At 35.2% G+C, this 23,858-nt stretch overlaps 1 protein-coding gene and 1 pseudogene across 3 annotated transcripts in view; both read left to right on the forward strand.

Annotated features, from left to right (window-relative positions):
* LOC126698847 (G-type lectin S-receptor-like serine/threonine-protein kinase RKS1) overlaps nucleotides 1-23,524 on the forward strand; it is a 100,217-nt gene extending 76,693 nt beyond the window's left edge. The window contains exons 1-7 of one of the 3 annotated variants that reach the window (XM_050396346.1): nucleotides 17,465-18,792; nucleotides 19,999-20,127; nucleotides 21,503-21,702; nucleotides 21,908-22,118; nucleotides 22,273-22,510; nucleotides 22,751-22,901; nucleotides 22,979-23,491. In XM_050396346.1, coding sequence (XP_050252303.1) covers nucleotides 17,517-18,792; nucleotides 19,999-20,127; nucleotides 21,503-21,702; nucleotides 21,908-22,118; nucleotides 22,273-22,510; nucleotides 22,751-22,901; nucleotides 22,979-23,281 — 2,508 coding nt within the window. In that variant the 5' untranslated portion in view covers nucleotides 17,465-17,516 and the 3' untranslated portion in view covers nucleotides 23,282-23,491. Of the gene's footprint in view, nucleotides 1-17,464; nucleotides 18,793-19,998; nucleotides 20,128-21,502; nucleotides 21,703-21,907; nucleotides 22,119-22,272; nucleotides 22,512-22,750; nucleotides 22,902-22,978 lie in introns of those variants that run through there. The other 2 variants (XM_050396348.1, XM_050396347.1) reach the window with 2 other exon arrangements.
* On the forward strand, nucleotides 3,425-15,288 carry LOC126698864 (vacuolar protein sorting-associated protein 45 homolog; annotated as a pseudogene).
* Nucleotides 23,525-23,858: the final 334 nt, after the last annotated feature.

Consider the following 23,858-nt stretch of genomic DNA (forward strand, 5'->3'; position numbering starts at 1 on the left):
AGAGCAGACAGTGCTGATGACGGAAAACCTTACTTCTGACGCACCAAGAATCTGATGCAACCAGTGCCTGCTTCGGATTTTGACTGAAAGAGGCAGAGATACCATCCCCACCTTATCTGAACGAAAGATCATCTTGAGTCTATGTCTCCCCTGTCCAGACCGCAACACCCTGAGTTTTGGAAGGATTCGGTGCCTCTGAAGCGGGTGAAGATCCCTCATCCCCCTCCCTGCCTCAAACATATTGCTCTGAGAGTGGATGGCACTGGAAATGGAGATTGTGAGTATAGCTGAAGGATTGTGAGTCTGAAGGGAGCAGAAGGGTTTATGTGCAAGGGGAGTGACCCCCTATCCTATTTATATAGAGAGCAAACCAGAGGCATTTAATCCATGCAAGTTTCCAATAAGTGCTACAGACAAGACGGTCCTGGCACAATTTCCAACACCATCTGCAACCGCAAGGTTTGAATAACCTCATGAAGGAAACGTATTAATGGCGCGCCTTGGACACTGAAACGTTAAGGACGCCGCACGAGAAAACCTAAAGGGATGTCTCACCATTTTGCGAGCCCCCCATGCAAACGAAGAAACCCCGGCATTAAAGAAATGTTGAGTTGGGCAAGTCATGGTTTGGGCCTAACATCATTAAAACCCTCCTCCCTAACCACAAGGTAGGGAAGTAGGATTTTGAGGGGCTATTGTGGGGCCCAAAGTTTGAGGTCCCAGCCCACTTTACATTCAGGGCCCAAAGCCCAGGCCGAGGAGCCCTATTGCCGAGGACGATCTCACGCTCAACACCTCACAAAACGCCTGAAGAAAAGGACAAACTCCGTACAGGGGTAGGACAAGGAAAAGGATGCCGACACCGCAGTATGGAGTCCTACATCTGACAGGCCCATACTTCAGACCATGCTATTTAACCTTTCCCAACCACTCAGACGTACGGATTGATGGGACAAGTCCATACTTCAAAGGCAAAACTGACACGTGGACACAAAAGGGGGAGGAAATACGAGTATAAAAGGAAACGAAAGCCAAGAAGGGGGGGGAAAGAGAAAGATCCTACAAAAAAAGAAGAATGGGAAGAATGTGATGCTCCTCGGACTAGGTCCGAGGACTCAGACCCTTCAAGCTACATCGATGTAAGGCTTAGCTATTCAGGCCAAACCTACCTTTGTATGAGTTTCCATGAAAATCACGACTAAACCACTGTCCAACGACCAAGGTCCAGCCTTTCTAGCTCACTCTCTATGAACTATATTGTTCGGGCCCCTTTTGCGTACGAGCCCAATGTCATTCTTGGGTCATTAAAAATTGTGTCCTTACAATATATATATATATATATATATATATATATATATATATATATATATATATACTTTCACTGATACCGTTTTCAAATGGTTCAACTGTTATGTTGGCATTAAGTGCCTAATTTAACCTAATTTACACTAGGGTTTTTTATTATTATTATTATTGTTTTTATATATAAAAAAATGATTTTTTTTTTTTTTTTGGATCAGAAAAAAAGAATGAATTAATCTTAAGAAAGAGTAGAGAATCTAGAGATAATGTTTGTAAAGTGGATTCAAGAAGGGTCTTTGCAATGACCAAATCATGATTTATTGAACGTAACCTTGTCTGTAAAGTGGATTCAAGAAGGGTATCTACAATGATCAAATACAATAACAAAGATTGGAAGCACTAGAACCACACGTCTATTCACACACAAATTAAAAAACACTAAAGTCCAACATGTTTGCTGATGAAAACAACATTCCCGGGATCATTATATGTGGGACGTTTCAGGATTAAACAATCCCTGCCAACTATAATTACAAACAAACCTAAATCTCACATTTACCTCATTGCTTACGATGACAATTACATGATCAAATAATTTCATCCCAACAAGTTAGGATCTAAACGTATATCAGCTTAGAGAGACACTTCTGCAAAAACATAATTTACACGAACCAGCCTAGAGACGAATCTAGCCAATTCAAACCACTTTTCCTAATTTTAACCTTTTTAATTACAACGTTAAATTGGATAAAGTTTTCTTTTAAATTGGGTTGGAAGAATCTCCTTCAACTCATTACGTGGCAATTCATAAGACTAGTTAGTAATTTTATGACAATATATTTAATCACATAATTCATAAAATCATTTGAACAAATCGCACGACTATATATTTAGATCTGTAATTTCATCATTTTCGTGCACAAAGCACGTACTAAAAATAGAGAGTAAATTGTTTATAAATGCAATAAATACAGTTTTGAAATCATGGGGGACGCAGTCAAGCCCACTGGTTAAAGCAGTTGAACAAGAACAAATATAATTGTTTGATTTATCGATATCATACTACTTATATAGACCATCTTAATTCTTATATCTAGAAAAAGCAGAAGCATTGGCACCTCTAGAGATTGCAATGGCACCATAATCAGTTTATTGCAACAATGGGACAGCTAAATTGCAAACTGATAAATCTAAGATCAAACATACAATAGCAACTAATAAACACTAAACAGAAGGAATTTATGGGGACTTTGGACTTGCTTTATTGTAACTAAAATGCTTGATATGACATTCCCTCCGCTTGTGTTGATCAAAGTTGGGTTTGAAGTATGAATGTATAAATTATTATTCATGTTTGATCAACTAGGTTTACAGAAACACACACACATAATTTCTTGGTGTCCAATTAGAACTCTCTCTCTCTCCTCTCATTCTCATCTCAACTCTCGCCACTTAACAGCACCGAAGGACGAAGCTATTGAAGCCCTAGCCATTGCCAATTTGCCACCACAACACTGCCATCGATCTGCCACCACTGGCACCAGGTAAGTCCATTTTCTCTCTCTCTCTCTCTCTCTCTCTCTCTCTCTCTCCCCTTGCTTATTTTTATTTTTTTTTTTTTTTTTTTTTTGGGATTTGATGAATTGATGTATAGACCTTATGTTTTGATTTGTTGTGGATTTTGATATGTGGGTTTTGACTTTGTGTTTTGAATCTTTAGTGGGTTTGTGAGTTGTAGTGGTTGTTTTAGTTTGAAAATTTTAAATCAATAGAACCGACTGTCTCGATAGAGAAAAACCGCACTGCCTAAGGCCGAAGAACCAACCACATTTATGCGATGTCAAAATTGGGGCATAAACTACACCAACCGTAGTCTCCTAATATTAGAAGTTTAAAAAAACTAGACCTGTCATTAAACTCAACCCATTACTTTAATAGTTGAACTCACCCAACCTACTAAAAAATAAATATTATATTAACGGCGGATTGTGCAAATTAAGCTGTTATTGGCTTATTCCACAAGCCCGGCACCAAAAATGTTGGAGGCAAAATTTATCATTTTTTTAAAATTAGAAGTGAAGGCCCAAAAATGTTGATTTATTTGTATTTTTATAAAAAGTTAGGGATAAATGATTTTATACGTAATTTTGATAAGCCTGCCTGGTTGATGTCTTCCCACTGAAACGGTGCGTTTGCCCCCTTCGTTCCCCTGCAACTTCTCTCTCTCACTTCAACAGTCAACACTTTCGCTCCGAATCCGAAAATCCAATACAAAGCAGAATTCAACTCCATCATCCTCATCAATAAATCAGAGCCGTAGATCGGAGTGGACCTGAAACACATGATGCTGATATCGGCCGTACGCGATTACATCAACCGGATGTTACAGGACATCTCCGGCATGAAGGTTCTCATCCTCGATTCTCACATGGTAATCCTCGTTCCCAAACACTCCTCCTCTTCATTTCTCTGTTTGGACTTTGGAATTTGATTTCCTAGAAAATTCCGAGTAGGATTTGAATTTCAATATCTTGTTTGGAAATAAAGAAGTAACTGCAATTGAATTCACAGAGTGATATAACTTTATAGAGCCTATGAATTCATTTTTTTTTCTTATTTATATGATTGACAATTTGAGTTTTTGGAATTTGGATTCCCGTTCCTATAATTATGTTCTACTTTGTTCATTAATCGTTAGTTTTATATCGTTGGATTCCATAGTTTCAATGCTGTAAAATTCAAAATGCCGAGAAGAACAACCGCTTGGGCCGTGTTTGAATTGCATGAAAATGCTTCATTGTATTGTGTGTGCGTGCTGTTGCGCGTTCTAATTCATTGTCATGAAGGGTCTATGGAACCCTGCATCATGGATGTTGTTGAAAAAAAATTACAAATTCTCGTGATTTTTTTTTTTTGTTGTGGGTTTTGTTGTGGCCATTCAGTTTTTTCATGAGTAGTAGATAAACTGCCAATGCCCCTTTGTTGTTTGTTTTGATTCTGTTTACATTTTTTTTTTTTTTTTGGCTGAATCTACTGAATCTAGTGGGTTAAGAAGGAAAAGAGAGATACTCATCAATTTAGTTAATGATTTGCAGGTTAGTATAGTTAGTGTCGGGTATTCACAGTCGGAACTTCTTCAGAAAGAAGTATTCTTGGTCGATTCCATTTACAAATCAAAAGAACCAATGTCACATCTTAAAGCGGTTTACTTCCTTCGTCCCACGTCAGAGCATATCCAGGATTTGCGGCAACAGCTAGCTAGTCCTAGATTTGGAGTACCACCTATGTAAGTTTTGTTAATAATTTGAGAGGACCAACAATGTTATCTTGCCACTGAAATTATACTTAAATGTTTCAAAATTTTCATTGGCGATTATTGGCTATTGATTTGAAGCTTCTTTGTGTGTATCTGAATTTTGTACAGTTTTCTCCAACATATTGAAGATTACTCAATTTCATAATTTAGCTGACGCAGATGAACAGGAAGTTGTCCAGCAGATTCAGGTAACTCTTTCACTGACTAAAAATTGTTTTGCATTACTAAAAAATTTTTGGTTGATATTTTACTTTACTGTTTTTTATTTTAGCTACTCTGAAAAATCATATTCAACTCAACTTAGGGAATCTATCATAATTGAAAACGGGAAGAAAAATTGGGAAAAAGGGTAAGCTTATAGTATCTTTAGCATGGCATTGTCACAGGCTTGCATTTATGGGGTTGCTTAAACATGGTCAGAAACTCCGAATTCTTGTTCTGAGGCATGAGTAGATGTTATCTTATTTGACCTTGTTTTAATGCCACCTCATATTAACTGTAAAGTGAGATATAATTATTATCTCAATCTTGCAGGAATTTTATGCAGACTTTGTAGCAATCGATCCTTACCATTTCACTTTGAATATGCCATCAAATCACATTTATATGCTCCCAGCAGTTGTAGATCCTTCAAATTCACAGCACTTCTGTGACCAAGTTGTTGATGGTATTGCATCCATTTTTTTGGCCTTAAAAAGGAGTCTTATCATTAGATATCAAAGGAATTCTGATATTGCTAAGAGGATTGCACAGGAAACAGCTGTAAGAGAAGCACTGGAGGCTATAGTGTAAATATTACTTGTTCATGATACATGTATTACTGAGTTTCATATGAATTTTGTGCATTCTGTTCTCAGAATTTAATACACCCACATTTAGATGTTACTTGATCATGATATATTTATCACTGAGTTTCATATTAATTTTAAAGCATTCTGTTATCAGGTTTTTTTTTTTTTTTTTTTGTGTGTGTGTAATTTATTTTTTATAATTTGATAGTTACAATAGCGGAGGGGGGATTTGAATGCTGGATGTTATAGACACACCAGGAGATCTGTTTTCAGAATTTCATACACACACATGTATATTTTTTTCCCTAGAAACTGATTGATGATATGTGGATTCATGATATTTCATATCATTGTTCATTTTACTGGATGCAGTTTCTCCTTCGAATTTTACTATTTTAGGTTCATAGAAATCTGACTTTAATACTTTTTGGGATGTATCAGAAGCTGATGTACCATCAGGAAAGTGGGCTTTTTGATTTCAGGCGAATGGAAGTTTCCCCATTGTTGCTGGTAATTGATAGTAGGGACGATCCTGTGACCCCTTTGCTAAACCAGTGGACCTATCAGGTATTTGGGGTTGTCAGTACAGATTTTACCATTTATATGAGAAATGCCTCTTTGTTTTGACATAACATAGATGGTTTTATTATTTATTGAACTCATTTATCACATCATGTTCCATAGGCAATGGTTCATGAATTGATAGGTATTCAAGACAACAAGGTGGATTTGAGAAACATTGGCAAACTTCCAAAGGATCAACAGGTTGCATTGCATTTCCTGTTATAGTGCGCGTATTTATTTTTATGTTTTGCGTTGCTAAGAAAATGATCTTTGTTCAATTCACACTCACAGGAGGTTGTGTTGTCATCAGAACAAGATGCCTTTTTCAAAGCTAACATGTATGAGAATTTTGGAGATATTGGGATGAATATCAAGCAATTGGTAGATGAATTTCAGCAGATTTCAAAGAGTAACCAGAGCATCCAGACAATAGGTTTGTATGAGGCTTAATAAATTCAGATTTACGAGATATTATGTTACTAAATTAGCATGGTGGGTTGAGGTATAACATTCCATCATTCCAACATTTTGAATTTCTGCAGAAGACATGGCCAAATTTGTTGACAAGTACCCTGAGTACAGAAAAATGCATGGAAATGTTTCAAAGCATGTGACATTGGTCACAGAAATGAGCAAGATAGTTGAAGAGAGAAAACTCATGTTAGTTTCAGAAACAGAGCAGGAGTTGGCTTGTAATGGTGGTCAAGTGGCAGCATTTGAGGTAGTGTAATCAATTGTATGGTGTCTTGTTTTTCTCTAAATATTGTTTATGTTACTTCATATATATCCATGAGCCTACTTAGTTATACGTTTTTCTAGATAATTTATAATAGAAATTATTATAAGATACATAAGTATGGATTTTGACATAATTTTTAGACAGCTATATGATCATGAATCAAGCGCAAGGAGTAGATTATCCTAGTAAAGGAGGCTGAAGAAAAGGATGTTGTCTTGGCTGATTTTGTTGTATGCACACATGCATGTTGATACACTCATCAGTATGAGACAGATTAAGATGGATTATGTTATTTACCCAATTCTCAAATATGGTGGGGAAATGAATTTACAAATTGTAATTTGTTAAAATATATATATAAAAAAATGATGCCAGTAAAAAAAAAATTTGTTAAAATATATATAAAAAAAATGATGGCCTGGTGAAAGTAGTCTTACGTATTGGAACTAATAATAAACTTGAGTGGCTCCACCGACAGCAACTGCATTACTAGCTCCGTTTCTTACTATGTAAAGCATTTTCCTGACGAAAATGTTTTTTACACAATATTTTCAAGGAAAATAAATTGTTTTATTTTATTTTTTATTATTATTATTTTGAGATCCTAAATTTTTTTTCTATTATTTGGTTGCACAAAATCTCTATGTTCAAACCAACAAATAGTTAGTAGGCAGTGGTGGGAGGAGCTTTTGTATATATATATATATATATTTTCACGGGGGGGGGGGGGGGGGGGGGGGGGGGGTAGCGGAGTGGGAGGGGTGGCGGTGGTGTAGTGAGAAGTGGGACAGGGAAGGTAGCAAGGTGGTGTGGTATTTGGTTTTTTTTTCTTGCGTTTAGGGTATTTTTTTTAATTTTGTAAAAAAAAAAAATTAACTATGTAATTGTTTTTTGATAAGTAACGAAAATTTTATTAAAAAACGAAAAACAGCCAACCCGAATACATTGGGAATGTACTATGGGGGCATAAATCAATAACCAAGATTACAACGATCAAGTAAAACAGGAAGGGAAGAACAAGAAAAATGACAAAAAACCACACTCCAATCAAGAAGATTGTGTAAAAAAAAAGACTTAATCTCTAACATAGAGCGTTCACAACCCTCAAAGTTTCTAGCATTCCTTTTGCACCAAAGACACCATAACAAGCAATTCATTTATAGGTAATTGTTAGTTGTCAGTCGGAGTTGTTGGCCTTGAGTTTTAATTTATTTATAGGTAAGTCTTACTTAGTTTATGGACTTTTATGTGTGGTCTTTGGTCCAATTCATTCAGGAGTTTGTTTGTTATTCAAAGTAGGAGCTCTAGTTCTATCAGGCAAAGCTAAGATATAGAGTCTATAGAACTATCATTGCACTTAAAGAAAGATGGAGTTGCTTAATAGAAAAATCGAGTGTTTTGAGTATTGAGGGCACTTTGGCCTTAATGTTCTATTCTCACATTCAATTCCCTCTTTCTTTTCTCTTTACCTTCTTTTTTATTTTGGAATAAGTACCAAGTTTATTGAAAATGAGAAATACCTTCTGTTCACTTTCAATTTCCTCTTTCTTCTCACAAAAAGAATGCCATCCTCTTAGGAACTCTAACACTCCAAATACTCTTCGAAGGAAAGGTATGAGCAGTAATGCCACAAATAGCCTGGTAGTGGGACCGCACATCAAAAGTACGACTCCCATTCAAGCTCCTGCTAACATTTTTAGGAAAGGAATGAGCAGTAATGCCACAGATAACCAGGTAGTAGGACTGCTCATCAAAAGTACCACTCCCATTCAAGTGCCATCAAAAGTACCGCGCATCTGTTACCATCCGCATTACTGTCCACGTTACCATTCAGGTGCACTGTTCACAACTGTAGGTAGATTTGATCTTAATATCTTCTCATCTCTTTTGCAAACCTAAATCAAATCTTTTCTCATCCTTTCCCCAGTTATTAATTGACCCTAAATCCAAAATCCTCCTAACCCTAATCCTACCACAAGCGCATGTAGACAAATTCCCCAATATGTCCTATGTCACAGTGGTGTCGGCATGAAGGAGGGAGAGAGAGATTGTGAGGGTCATGCCTTGTTTGGAGAGAAGAGAAAGGTGGAGGGGATATGGGTAGATGGCATAAGTTATTTCCCACCTTTTTGCTGTAATTTCCACTCACCCATTGACTAGCAATTTTCAGTTGCACTAAACATATTAGACACTGAAACAAATGGAGCCTAAACTTTTTGGGGAGTTGAATGGACGATTGATCAATCAAATAATTCTTATATGCAAGAAAATAAATTGACAAGCTCTTAGGAAGTCAAACAGTTGAGGTCATAGCATAATTTGAGAACTAATTTTAAAGAGATAGTTCATGGGATATGCTCTTTGCATTATGTTAGTGCCAGCTGATAAAGACTCTTAATGTAAATGCTTGAATTATGCAATGAATGATCAAATGTTATCTAAGCTTTTCAAACAAGTTTCATTTGATATATCACAGCATGCAATTGAAAACCCCTTATTTCTGGTGGTGATGAACATTGAGTGCTGGACTTATTATGAACATAAAGCACAGTCATGATATTAGTGAACTGAGCTTCAACCTTTTCAAGTGTTGGTTTAGCTTAATGAATATGAGACGAAATGAATTGGGCTGTCCAGTTGGTGTTTAGCTTTATATTACATGAGTTGGAAGATATATCTTCATGAATGATTCTTCAATTGAGATTCGGTCTTTTTATTGTGAGTTGAGGGAATCGTCCTTTGTTATCTTTCCTTGGAAAGCAATTTGGGGGTTAAGGCACCCTGAAGAGTTTCCTTTTTTGCTTGGACAGTGGCATGGGGAAAGATCTTTTGCTCGGGTGGAGGAACAGGTGTGCCTTTGAGGATATGGAATGCTTTAGTCTTTTATGGGACTTTGTTTGATTGGTCACAGGTTTGGGGAAGTGAGTCCCTCCCAATGTTTTTAGATTCCCTTTCTTCTTGTACATAGCTTTATGTCTCTTTCTTATTTTTGTGGCTACTTCATGTTTTCTTCCATGTCGTAGTCTTTTTTATCAATATCTTATCTTACCTATCAAAAAAAAAATTTTAGGATGAGAAGACAATTGGCTAGTGACCACACGCTTCATGAAGCAGAGGTCACTAGTTCAAATCTCCTCTTGGCTGACAGTATTGCCAAGTGCTTAACTTTGCAGGGGTTCAGAAGCACTATTGACACAATAGGACAAAAGACAGTTAGGGTGTCAAAAATGTGGGGTTGAAAGTCCGATTGGCAGGATCTGGGGTATGCAAAGAAGTATGATTGGCAATTTCTCCTCACTAGATAGGGCAGGGTAATTGTTGTGATTGTTTTTTTTTTTTTTTTTTTTGGGATAGTGTAGGGAACCATTCTAAGGAAGATCTCTTTGCACTCTCCTCTAGCCATTAAAACCTACAAGCAACTTCTCCCGCCTGTCAAAACCAGTTGCCGGGTAATCTAGTGGCTTTCACCCTTAATGGGCTATTATAGAGTTTGTCCCCCCTATTCTCTTATTTGTTTATTTTTATTTTAGGCTTGATAATATTTGGAACTGTGACCTACCTATCAAAAAATATATATTTGGAACTGTGATCAACCCTAACCCAATCTAAGGCTTATCACTTGACCAAAGCTGAAGTAGGATGATACATTAGTGACAGGTGCAATATTGAGGTTTCTGATACCAATCAAAGCATTGGCATTAATTTTTACTTTACTAGTAATATATGACATTAAGTGTGGTTAGGCTACAAAGAAGATTTTTGGTAATGGATTTTAATAAATTTCAGTTGGATCAGACCCATACATTATTTATTAGTAATTTACGCATTTATAGGAAGGTTCAATTGGATTGGAGTTTGGACTTGTTAAGTGGGGCAGGATTGGGCAAAATTTTTAAGTAATCCTGAACACGTTGGGGCAAAGGTAACCTTATATATCCAAATGGGTGTTCTTGGGCCAAATGGATAACAAGCAAAAAGGTTTTATCCTGTATGTGTTTGCAAAATTTTTAATTAGGATGGTCAGTATTGTTGTCAAAAGAAGATGAGAATTAATTATTTGTGGTGCATGAAGTTGGGGTGAAAAATGCATTTTCTGTTCTAATCATTAAAACAATTTGATTGTTAGTATTAACATCCAAAATTTACAAATCACATGCAAGAATGTGATACATCCCTTGCTTTGGCATTTCTTTATCCTCTCAGTGGATTCTCATAAAAGAATCTTTGCACACACATTAAAAGAAATTTCCTTTTGTTTCCCTTTGAGTTTAGACCAATGGATAATCCAAGGAACTAAGGTTTGGTAAGTTGCACCTCTAGTTCATTTTGCGAAAATTAAGCGGAAGATTTTAAACAGCAAGTGCTGGGCATTCTGTGTTTCCAAAAAATACAAACAACATTACCAAACGGGCTCTCAATTTCAAGTGTTTATGGGTGTTATTGTGTCTGTGTTTCCATTTCAATTTGGAGAAAAGTTACATCCTAGTTTTAAGCTCTCCAAAAGTTTTTGATCTGCCCAATGTTTGAATTTAGGGTTAAAACTTCTTTCTTTGATGAAACCAACAAAGCCTAGGTTTAGTCTCATTATTATAAATAATAAAGCCTTAGTCCTTTGGAGTTGGCTATGGATTTGTTTTTTATTTTGGGGAGGGGTGGGGGGATAAATAGGTTCTCTAGAGGTGTTATGTAAGTTATTTGAAGTTTCATAGGCGATTAGCAGTTAATGACATCATCCAATAGGATTAACTCAAAATTTATGCCTTCTCATAAAAATGAAAGCCCTATGCAATAAATATTGCTTATGTTTGATTACCTAATTTTCCTTTCTGTGTTACAAGATTATAATGCTATTTAGTCTCCTGAATTATTGTTTTATTTGCACATCATGTTCATTCCCTTCAAGTTATTGTCTGAAACAAAGTGTTCATCTACTGATATTGAGTGTTGCTACATAACATCGTTTAGAGACTTTTTCAACCCCCCGGGCATGTACACTTACATGGGCACACCACTAAACACTGGGGAGGGAGAGATGTGACGGTGCTTTTTTGGTGTCAATAGACTTCCCTACTGATATATGATTTGAGATTCCTGAATTTGACAGCTTGAAATTAGAGCCGGAAATATCTAGTATACTGTTCAAATGTTGAGCAATGACATTCTTCCCTTTTCAAACTTCAATGCAGGCAGTGACAAATCTTTTAAACAATGAAAGTGTATCTGATATTGACCGTTTACGCTTAGTGATGCTTTATGCTTTGCGCTATGAGAAGGAAAGCCCTGTTCAATTGATGCAACTTTTCAACAAACTGGCTTCTCGGTCTACCAAGTACAAACCAGGGTTAAAATAAGCAAACCAGCATTTCTGTTATGCATGCTTTGATGCTTTAGTAGAGCAGCAAATATGTTGAAATTGTTGTGTTCCTTGCTAGTTGCTAGATGATTCACTGGTTTTGAAAAATTGGCCATCATGGTATGACAGCTTGTCCAGTTCGTCTTGAAGCAAGCAGGGGTTGATAAGTGAACTGGGGATCTTTTTGGAAATCGAGATCTTTTGAATATTGCTCGTAACATGTCTCGTGGACTGAAGGTTAGTTAGAAACACTTCACTTTCTGCTTGCGGATGTGGTTAGATGCTTATACACACCAGCAGCCCCTTTTGTTCCAAACCATGGAAAGCATTTCCAAGGGACGGTTGAGAGATGTGGACTACCCATATGTTGGCAATCACTTTCAGCAGGGCAGGTTCGTTTTCTAAAATAACTGTTTCTTCCCAGGAATGTTGTAGTTTATCTCTTGCAAATTTTGGAATGTAGCGCAGTTTCTTTCCACTGTTTTAAAAACCTGAGCAGACCAGCTGATTCAACTGGTTCAATCAAGAACTCTATACCAATCCAAATATAGCCTAAAACGATAAAACAAGATTTTCTGAAAAAACCGGGCTTAACTGAATAACCAGTGGTCAGACTGCAAAAATTGGTAACTGGAACTTCTTGTGCATGTGTGTGTGGGGTACATGTTTATGTATGTGTGTAGGTTTGTATGTACATGTATGTGTGCATATTATCAGGAAGTAGTGCCAAGATAATTCTAGTTATGTTACTAATTTTACTCTTTAATAATGAGAAGAGTTTATGAGGAAAAACCCACTTCATACAAATTTCTCAGTCTAAATACCATATTATCGCTCATCAGATATATGATGCTAATGTCTAACTTTCAGCACTTGTTAAAGAACATATGCTGGTCCATAACTCCACACCCCCCCCCCCCCCCACAACCACCACCCCTCCCAAAAAAAAAAAAAAAAAACAAGAAATGAAGTAATGCTGGTCCGCTAATGGCTCATTTGAAGCAAACCAATAAACATAGTTTATGGCAGGTCACACACCAAAGGTATCAATTAGGGATTTCTTATCTTTGGGAGTTTGGCCCTGTGCATATTTTGGGCATTGATGCTTCACCCTGACACTGTGCTATATATAGTCATAGGGATTGATATGATTTAACTGAGGTGGCTGTGTCCCCTCAATTTGTTGAAGACAGTTTTTAAGCCATCTAGCCTACCCCCAGAACTTAGATTATTGTTCATTTAATGGAAACTATTACTGTTTCTGCGTAGCTTCTTGATTACCATGCATCCAAATTAGATATATAATTTTGATAAGTAATATGTTGTATTAAAAAGGGGGGGGGGGGGGGGGGGGGGGGGTTGAAAAGGAGAAATCCTAGTGCATGGGAGGTATGCAAGGAAAACACTTAAAAAAAAAAATTATATAGTAGTTTTTTTTTTCATTAAGAAAGTGCAAAAGGGGAACAATCCTAGTACATGGTATGACAAAAAGAAGACCCAAAAGAAATAAAATTAACATGTACAAAAGAAAAACTAAAACCAATGAGGTCCAGCTAAAAATGAATCTCCTCCCCTTGTAAGAAAATACTAAAAAGAGGGTGGAAAATGACTAAGATATGAAATTAAAAATGTCTATAAATTCCAGAAACAAAAGTAATGGTAAGCTAGAAGTAGATGTTTACGTCAAAATCAGATATATATGCCCCTGATCACCTATCCTCTCAAGTTTTTCTACCATTTTACTCAAGTCTCCTCTCTTTCCCCTTCATTTTGCTGTTACATGCTACAGTAAAGGCTTTTCAAGCATGGACAGACTATTGTAGGATTGAGCGTTAATTTATATTTGAGATAGCCATAGCCTTTGAAGTGAAAGTTATGGCCTTCAAATAAAGATTTTTAAAAGGCTTTGGATAATATAGCTTGAATGACAAACACTTCATCTTTGAGCAGGCCACAGGAAGTAGTCATATTCATTGTTGGAGGGACGACATATGAAGAGTCATGTTCTGTTGCTTTACAAAAAGACAGCAATTCTGGAATTCGTTTTATACTTGGTGGTTCTGTGGTTCTGAATTCTAAGAGGTATGTATGCTTTTGAATCATCATTGCGATTTTAGAAGCATGTTATTGTTGTGCTAGCTGTGGTTCATGCTTGGCACACACTAGCTTTAAATGCTAACTTCTATGGCCTTCATCTTTCTTGCATCTGCAAATTTGAGAATGTAGTTGTGGGTTGGATTGCATCATGTTCATTTGACATTTGGTGAAACTTTGTTGGGCTTGTGGATTTTGGTTTGGCATTACTCATCCCATGTAGGTTGCAAGCATGCAATGATTTGTGGTTTCTTAAAATTTACAAATCAAAATTCTTTTAAAGTTCCATTTTTGACCCAATCTCAACCCAAGCCTAGAGAATGGAAGGTTGTTATAAGCCAGACTTCTATAACTTCAGTCATACTTTACTGAACTTAAATCTCAACTAATATAAATAGCCATAAATTGTATTTAATTTATACTCTTGTCATATTTATATGATATGCTTAGTTATATAGTGATAATTTGAAGCTAGTTTAGTTATTTGATGGAATGTAGTTAAAGTGGAAACTATCCTTGCTTTACACGATTCCCTCTGATACAATAATCATTTTGGCCAAAAAAAGGCAGGTTTCTGAAAGACTTGGAAGAAGCTCAAAGGATAGCTCGTTCTAGCACAGCAGTGATTTGAAGGCCCATCATATGTGTCTTGAGAGCCAATAGATAATTTTTATGGCTTTATACGGAGCTTTTGACTTGGTGACTGCAGTGGTAAGATTGTTAATGAATATTGGGAAGAGGAACTTGATGATCATCAGAATCAACCCACCTTTCTTGCATAAGACATCCAATATTTACCAATTTGCAAAGGAATAAAAAGTAAATAGGTTTTTTGGAGACTAAACCCATTGCGTATTGGAATATGAGATATTACTGATTCGTGAGAAACAATTTGCTGATAGCCTTATTGCTTGTTTAACAACACTACCTTGCCTTGTGAACGAAAATGTAAACTCACATACAATTTTTTTTATTTCTTTTTTGGATTGTATAGATGCTTGATTTATCCTAGGTAGTTTTGTACTTGGACCATATTGTGAAAAGTTACAGCTGAGTGTATGGTTTAGCCAGGGCCAGGGGTTTTGTTTATACTTTTTTGTTTATACTTTAGCAATCATTGTTCTGGTGACATGGAAGTTTATGAATATTTGTGTGTGCATAACTGGCATTGAAACTTTTGCTATTACATATATTTTGATCATGTTTTCTGGTGAATTATATTATCAGGGAGAATCTTTTGCTTTTATTAATTGGTGTTGTATCCAATTTTGCGCCTGTGGACCTTGGTCTTCTCTATCCAGCCGAGTCATCTTCCAAATTACACCATCTTTGCCTGCCTTTGCCTGAACACAAACACAGACAATCTTCCATATATGATATAACCAAGCTGTTAGTAGATTGGCGTCAAAACGTACTTGCTGATGCTTCATACTTGCTAATGAAGGATGGGTGTGATCAGTTTAAAATTTTAAATAGTGAGCTACAAGTTCTTAAACCCTTAAACTCTGTTGTGGGAATATCTAACTCTCAGCATGTACAAGGATAAAAAATATAAAATAAAATAAATAAATAAAAGAAACCTTGATCGGGTCATTTCATTTTTTATTTTATTTTTTAATGTATGAAAATCATATCATGTATGAATTTAAACTGCCCAAAAATTATAAAATTTAAGAATATTCTTAATTTTTTTACTTAAACTATAGAAGTAAAGTAATTTATATCTTTTCCTTATCTGTTGGTAAAAAGTGTTACATACGTAACGACATTCCTTAATAAATACCATCAATAGATTCAATACTATCAACAAAAGTAATGAAGTTTGAAATATTTGCACATAAGTTGAAATATTTGTGAACAAGTATAATATGAAAAATGTTTGATATACATTATATACTTTTAATTATAGTTCACAATATTTTTGTGTAATATGATAAATTGGATATATATTTTTTAAAGGTACTCTAATAAAACACTACAAAGGATATATTTTTGTTTATTTATCGTCTTTAGTTGTTGACTATTAGGCTGTAAACAATCACTTCTAGACAAACCCAATAACAATTATCATAGAATCCGACATGTAAGTTAAAAATAAAGAAATAAATAGAAAGCTACGTCCAAGACTTTCAGTATATATGGCTATCAAGCTCTATACCAGCCAGTCAGGTCAACCACAACCTATACTCTTCATTAGAAAAAAAAATGATAAAATCCTGCTAAAGGGTCATGGAATACGTTGCTGCTTCTCTCCCTTCTTGTTTGCCCAATTTGCATTTCCCTTGACACCATAACACCAGACCAACCCCTCAAGGATGGTCAAGGTCAACATCTACTCTCAAACAAGGACTAACAAACTAGTTATTTGAAAAGTGTGCATTTTTTAAAGGCTAATTTGTTTGTTTGGGCAATTTTTGAAAGTGCTATGTCCAAAATATTTTTACAACACTTACACAACAAAACCTAAATGGTAAGTTTTATTAGCTAGTTCTAATTTGAACATATCACTGAAATTATTTTTTTGCCTATTAGTAACAACTTGCTACTTAAGATTTATTACGAAAGTGTTGCGAAAATGTTGTGAACACAACATTTTTTGTAATTTTTTGGTTCAACATTCAACGGACCAAAATTTTGGAGAAGTTGAATTTAATTTTTAATGGGCTCAAATTGTTATTTAAGGTGTTCAAGGTTTTTTAGGGTGGTCAAGTTTTTTTCTCTAGAGCGGTCAATAACTTGTATTAATTTAAAATTCAATTATTTTAAGTTATTTTAAAAACAAATTTTCAAGTTAGGGTGGTCACATTTGGCTCCTCTCCTAACCGTTCGGCTATTAGGAATAAACAACCACTATTTAAAGAACCCAATAATTATCACAGTATATTCTTGGCGTAATAGTCACTTTACAAATATAAGTGTTTGCGAATGTGAAAAGCAAGAACCAAAGTTCAAATTTTCTTTTTTTTGTTGCCAACCAAAGTTCAAATTTTCAAAAGGAAACTTTACACGTATATTACTTAGATTAAGATAAAGTAGAATTTAAATCTTATAGAAAAATAAATAAATAAATAAACCTAGTCAATGAACATCCAGTGCTAGGGTCAAAAATTACTTACGTACTTAAATTGAAGTTGCCAAAGAAGACTAGAGTTTTCGTAAGGTATCTTTCACTAACGTGAACTGGTTTTCAAGGTAAACGTGTGGGTCCTTCTCCTTGAAATGTGGACGACAGCTTGCATACATTGAATAACTCATTTAACTTTATTTATAAATGAAGAAGAACTGGATTTTTTTTTTATATATGGCTATCAAGCCAGTCCGCCACAAGTCCTACTACCATTCTCTTCATTAGAAAAAATGATGAATCCTGCTAAACGGAATACATCATTGCTTCTTCTCTCCCTTCTTCTTGTTTGCCCAATCTGCACTTCCCTTGACACCATAACACCAAACCAACCCCTCAAGGATGGTGATGGTCAACTTCTACTCTCAAACCAGAAAACCTTTGCACTTGGGTTTTTCAGTCCCGGCAGTTCCAGTCACCGCTACGTTGGAATTTGGTATGACCAAATCACTGAAAAAACCGTTGTGTGGGTTGCAAACAGAGACGCTCCTCTCAATGATACCTCCGGAGTCCTCTCCATCAACGGTAAGGGAAACCTTGTACTTCACACCCAAAACCAAACCACTCCTATTTGGTCCACCAATGTTTCTTTTTCTGTCTCATCCACAAATAATTCTATGGCTAAGCTCTTAGATATTGGAAATCTTGTGTTGGTTCAACAAGACAGCCAACGTTTTACATGGCAAAGTTTTGATTATCCCACCAATACTATGCTTCCGTTTATGAAACTTGGGCTAGACCGGCGGACCGGGTTGAACCGGTTCCTAACATCTTGGAAGTCCAAAGATGATCCGGGAACTGGCAACTACACATATCAAATGGTTCCAACTGGGTACCCTCAGTTATGCTTATACATGGGTCGGACTCTATTATGGCGTGGTGGATCTTGGACTGGCCCAAGATGGAACGGTATACCCAAAATGACATCAAATTTATTCAATGTTAGCTTTGTGAATAATCAAGATGAAACCACCATTATGTACAGTACATTTTCAGATTTAGCTGACCCCAAAGTTTTTCCTAAAGCGATGGTCGATGAATCAGGAATTATGCAACGGTCCTCATGGCAGGAGACTAGATGGGTCGAATATTGGTCTGTCCCACAGGCGTTATGTGATAAGTATATGACTTGCGGCCCAAATAGTTATTGTGACCCATACAATGAGGTCATTTTTGAGTGCAAATGCTTTCCTGGATTTGAACCCAAGTCATCTCATGAATGCGTGAGGGAAAAGCAAGGAGTGTCCATGTGCAACAATGGAGAAGGGTTCGTGAAGTTGGCACATATGAAGGTGCCAGATACTTCAATAGTACATGTGGACATGAGTTTGAGTACGAAAGAGTGTGAGCAAAAGTGTTTGAGGAATTGTTCTTGTATAGCTTACGCAAGTGCAAATGAGAGTGAGGGAGGGATTGGTTGCTTGACATGGCAAGGGGACTTGGTGGACGCAAGTACATATCCTGATCTAGGACAAGATTTATACATACGTGTGGATGCAGTTGTATTAGGTACTCTTTCATCTTTTATCTTTAAAATTTTAGAAAAACATTTTATGAAAATACACAGTGACTACTCTCATCCCATTTGGTGGCTAGTTCACCGGTCCGGTAAGCTAGTCAAATGATGTCAGTACTTTGGTGGTTGAAGCCACCGCTTCGAGGACCGGTGCCAACATTTTGGTGGCGAAGCCATCACTCCGGCAACAAATGCTAGCAGTACTAAAGTAGCATGTCAGAGGTTCGATAACCAAAGCCACCATTCCAATGACCAAAGACACTGCTCTTGGGTTGCCTAATCTTGGTTGTTTGCTTGAAAAAATTTATTTGCCATACTAAACACCTAAAACTCGTACTTGTTTTACTTCAAAACAAATAGAGTGTTAGTGGAGATTCATGTCTATTGTATTTTTTAGTCCAAAGTTTATACAGAATACTAATCCAACGTATAATTTTCCCTATGGTATTTACTTTAAAATATTGAAAAATGATTTTCTCCATTTAAAATAGATCCATTTCAAATTATATAGTACAAATCTAAACAAGTATTACGTTCCATATGGGAAAGAATTTATATATGGTTTTGTTAAATTATCTCAAAATATCAAAATTTTCACAATGTCTACCTTATCTATTTCATAATAATTCAAAACTCATATAATGTGTGGAGAAGTAAAAATTATTTAAGAGTCGATACACCTAATAACACAATATTTCTACAATTATATTCATCACTCGTAGTTGATCCTCCTACTCTGTAATACTTGTTTTATTTAACTTTTTCTTTTATTGTTACAATAATGGGGAGAGAAGATTTGAAATATGATTCTACTTGTATTAATAAGAAACACTCTTGTTGTTTGACATTGTTGTTAGTTTTGCAATTTTTGTTTTTTGTTTCTTCTATAACATATTTCCAGCCTCAAAAAAAGAGAATCACATATGGGACTTGACATTGTTGTGAGAACATGTTTGTTTTTTTTTTTTTTTTTTTTTTTTTTTTTTGTTCTTTTGATACGTTGGACCCCAAAAAGAGAATTACAATTTCTCCTTTTTTAAAAAAAATAATAAAATCACATGTTCTCCTAAAACCCATTGTTTCATCCCTACTCTCATTTTCCTATAAAATTGCATCAATAATAACTATTTATGTTCAATCAACTTCTCAAATTTATGATGTCATTTGATTTTTTTTTTTTTTTTTTTTTTTTTGCTCAGCTCAATATGCTAAGAAAAATGGTCTTACTCAGAAAAAGAGGATGCTAGTAATTCTGGGAGTTTCTGTTGCTGTAATGTTTCTTCTTGTTGTCCCAGTTGTGTATTGTTTTGTAATGAAGAAGAAGAAAGGTAAGGAAGTTCAGAGCAATTTTTTTTTAAACCTATTTCTATATTTCTAAGGCTAGTGAACAAATGCTCCCAAGATTACTCCAACACTATGTTTCAAGTTTTATAAAAGAATAGGCAAAATTCATAGATCATGAAAAAATTGAACAAAATGGGACGGAACTTGATTTATTTTTCAAGTGTAGAAGTTGATAAAAGAAAAATGAAAAAGAACTTGATATATTTTGTTATTATACTCATAATCATTTCTTTGGACCCAAAGATGGTATACTGAAGCAACCAAAGAAAATTTTCAAATGCTTCTTACACAAAAGTCAAATTCATAAGAAAGAACACTCGAAGACAACATGGTCACAAATTCCATTTGACTTCTACAAAAAACATACATGAGCACCATTGTACCCCATTTTACAAGCCTTTCTTGGGAGGGCAACCTGTCCTTCACTGCTAGCCTAAATATGAAGGACTTGTTGGGAAAAGCTGCTTTAGACCATACCAATTTCTACCATTCATTGAGACATTCATGTTTCTTATTTAATTCTACTCTGAATTGCAATCCGTCCAGTATTAGGAATGCTTAGAAGCAGCTGCTTTAAATCATACCACTTTCCACCATTCAGCTATCTTGTTTCTTATTTCACTTCAGGTTGAAATCCATGTGACTTTTCCATATTTAGATGAAATCCAGTACATTGAGTTGTCTTAAGGTTTGTTTAGAATGTGCTTATTTTGCTGAAATTAAAAACTTTTTTGTTGAAAGTACTATAGATAAACGTAAAAATTAGTTGTAATAATACAATGAGACCCATAAATAGTACCAAAAAGTGTAGTAAGACTCATGAATAGTAGCAAAAATAAGCTGAATAGTAAACTAAATTGACAAAAATAATTTTTGCCAAACGGACACTTAGCTAATTTTAATTAAAGAAAATAAGCATGTAGAGTAGTATCTTTTGATCTAATAGGTTTCCAAGCCTACTGTATTTCTTTTAGAATACTGGATACTTTTGTAAACTCAGAATTGCAATATCATACACCACCTTTTGGACAAAGTTGGGGATCAAAACACCTTCAGGGTGTCAATTATCATGCCACATGGATAATTTTTTCACCCTTTCAACTAAAAGCTTGATGAATGGCCCAACCAATTCCCTGACATTTTAAGATTTTCTCCAACGCCATCAGCAGGCCTGAGGAACTTTCATCTCCCATAAGCACTTACCTCTTAGAAAAGTGCATTATTTTTCCTCTTATTTTCCACTGTTTCATTCTTTTATTTTAGTGTGTTTCTTAGTTCTATTAAACTAGGTTTTTGTGTGAGAATTCCTAATTGGACAAATATGGTTACTAGCATTATTAATTACTTGTTTTATGACAGAGAATAGGCATAGCACATATTCATTTAGTGCTGACTCCACTTTACCATACTTCGAAGACTCTCCAAGTAGAAGGGACATTGATGGAACTAGAAGAAATTCAAATTTGCCATTGTTTGATCTAAGAACCATTATTGCAGCTACAGATAACTTCTCTATTGTAAACAAGCTTGGCCAAGGTGGTTTTGGCCCAGTTTATAAGGTAGTCTCATTGAATAAGTCTCATAATTTGCATAATCTCATTTCAAGTGTGTTTATGCATCAAAAATTCCATCATGAATGTTTACGGGTACTCTTTGAGTATGAATTTTTGGTGTGCAATTGGGCTTCCCCAAATAATTCGCCAAGTTGAGTTTCTTTTAACAATTGTGCATTATGTCAAAATGATATTTGGACTTTAATTGCAGGGTTTCCTACAAAATGGAATGGAAATAGCAGTAAAAAGATTATCAAAATGCTCTGGACAAGGAATAGAACAATTCAAAACAGAAGTTGCACTAATTGCTAAACTCCAACATAGAAACCTTGTGAGAATTTTAGGTTGTTGCGTTCACAAAGAAGAGAAGATGTTGATCTATGAGTACTTGCCAAATAAAAGCTTGGACTCTTTCATTTTTGGTATGTCTTCTTTTTCACATTAACCTCACTCATCATCACTAGAAAACGATCTTCTCATTACAAACATATTAGTTCCAAGTAGCAAGATTTTATACCTAAGTAAAAAAGCACAAATGCAATGCAATCTAATCCAAGTTCTCATTTCTTCATTTAGATGAAACAAAAAGGTCATGTTTAGATTGGGGAAAGCGATTTGAGATTATTTGCGGAATTGCTCGAGGGATCTTATATCTTCATCAAGATTCAAGATTAAGAATTATCCATAGAGATTTAAAGGCCAGTAATGTTCTACTTGACAATGCATTGAATCCAAAAATTGCCGATTTTGGTATGGCTAGAATTGTTGGAGGGGACCAAATTGAAGCTAATACAAATTGCGTTGTTGGAACATAGTAAGTATGCTAGAAAACAAAGATATACTTTTTTAACCGATTACTTGACTGCCTTTTTTACATCTAAGGAGAGTACAAACTACAGGCCTTTGTAAGAAAAAAATATTAAGGATATCTTTGCAATTCGTTTTCATATTGTATTACTTCAAATTTTACATGAATGTTAGTGCCTAAGGCCTTTTTTCTTTTTATCATTTTATGTTAGGGTTCAATATCTTCATTTTCATTGTGTTATGACAGTGGTTATATGTCACCTGAGTATGCAATGCAAGGACTATTTTCAATAAAATCTGATATATATAGCTTTGGGGTATTGCTACTGGAGATCGTTACTGGTAAAAAGAACAGTACTTACCATCATGATGGCCCTTCCTCAAATTTGATTGGACGTGTAAGTACATGTGCAAACAATGACTACAAAATTAAGCCTATATTCTTGAGCCTAATATGATTAATATCTTGTTTCAGGTTTGGGACCTATGGAGAGAAGACAATTCCATGAAAATAGTTGACCCGTTACTAGATGAGACATACCCTGCTAATGAAGTTTCAAGATGCATTCAAATTGGACTTTTGTGCGTGCAAGAACATGCAACAGATCGGCCAACCATGTCAACTGTTGTTTTCATGTTGGGTAATGACACTCAGCTTCCTTCTCCAAAACAACCTGCATTTATTTTGACGGGTACTTACAATAGTACAAACAGATCAAATAGTGCAGCAATTAATTCAATAAATGAAATAACACTTTCTAAAATTGATGGTCGTTAAAAACTCAAACTATTTGTAGCAAGTTTACTAATATTCCATTGCAACATAGGATTGAGTTACTCTAAGTCTACTCTACATTACAATTTTTTTTTTTGGTATGAACAATTGAACATAATGTATGCACTATAAAATTATTACAAAAAAGAAGATAATATATAATATTGCACAAACTGTTATTGTCCAAAACTTGTGATGAAATCACTACCATCTCCTTTAGCTTTTTCTTTCAAGTGGTTTCTAAAATCAATATACAAAAAGTTAACTGTGTATATAAGTTCTTTGGAGATAACTTCATTGGTTTTTAGAACAAGATGTCCAAAGTTTCGAAGATCTTTTCTTTTGGTGTGAAATTTACTAAGTTTAACCTTCAATATTTAAAAGAGGAATGCCAAATGCATAATACTGGAATTTAATTTGGATTTCAGGGTGTTTTACTCAAAACGGAACCATTGTATTTATGAATTGTGCAAAGCCTATTGATATGCTTGGGTATGGCTAATATTTTTAACTTAAAAGAACACTTCAACCAAGAAAATATTACTAAATTAGTTAGAACAATAGTTTATAACTTTGATGG

Source organism: Quercus robur, chromosome 9 (genome assembly GCF_932294415.1).
Source record: "Quercus robur chromosome 9, dhQueRobu3.1, whole genome shotgun sequence".
Lineage (NCBI taxonomy): Eukaryota > Viridiplantae > Streptophyta > Magnoliopsida > Fagales > Fagaceae > Quercus > Quercus robur.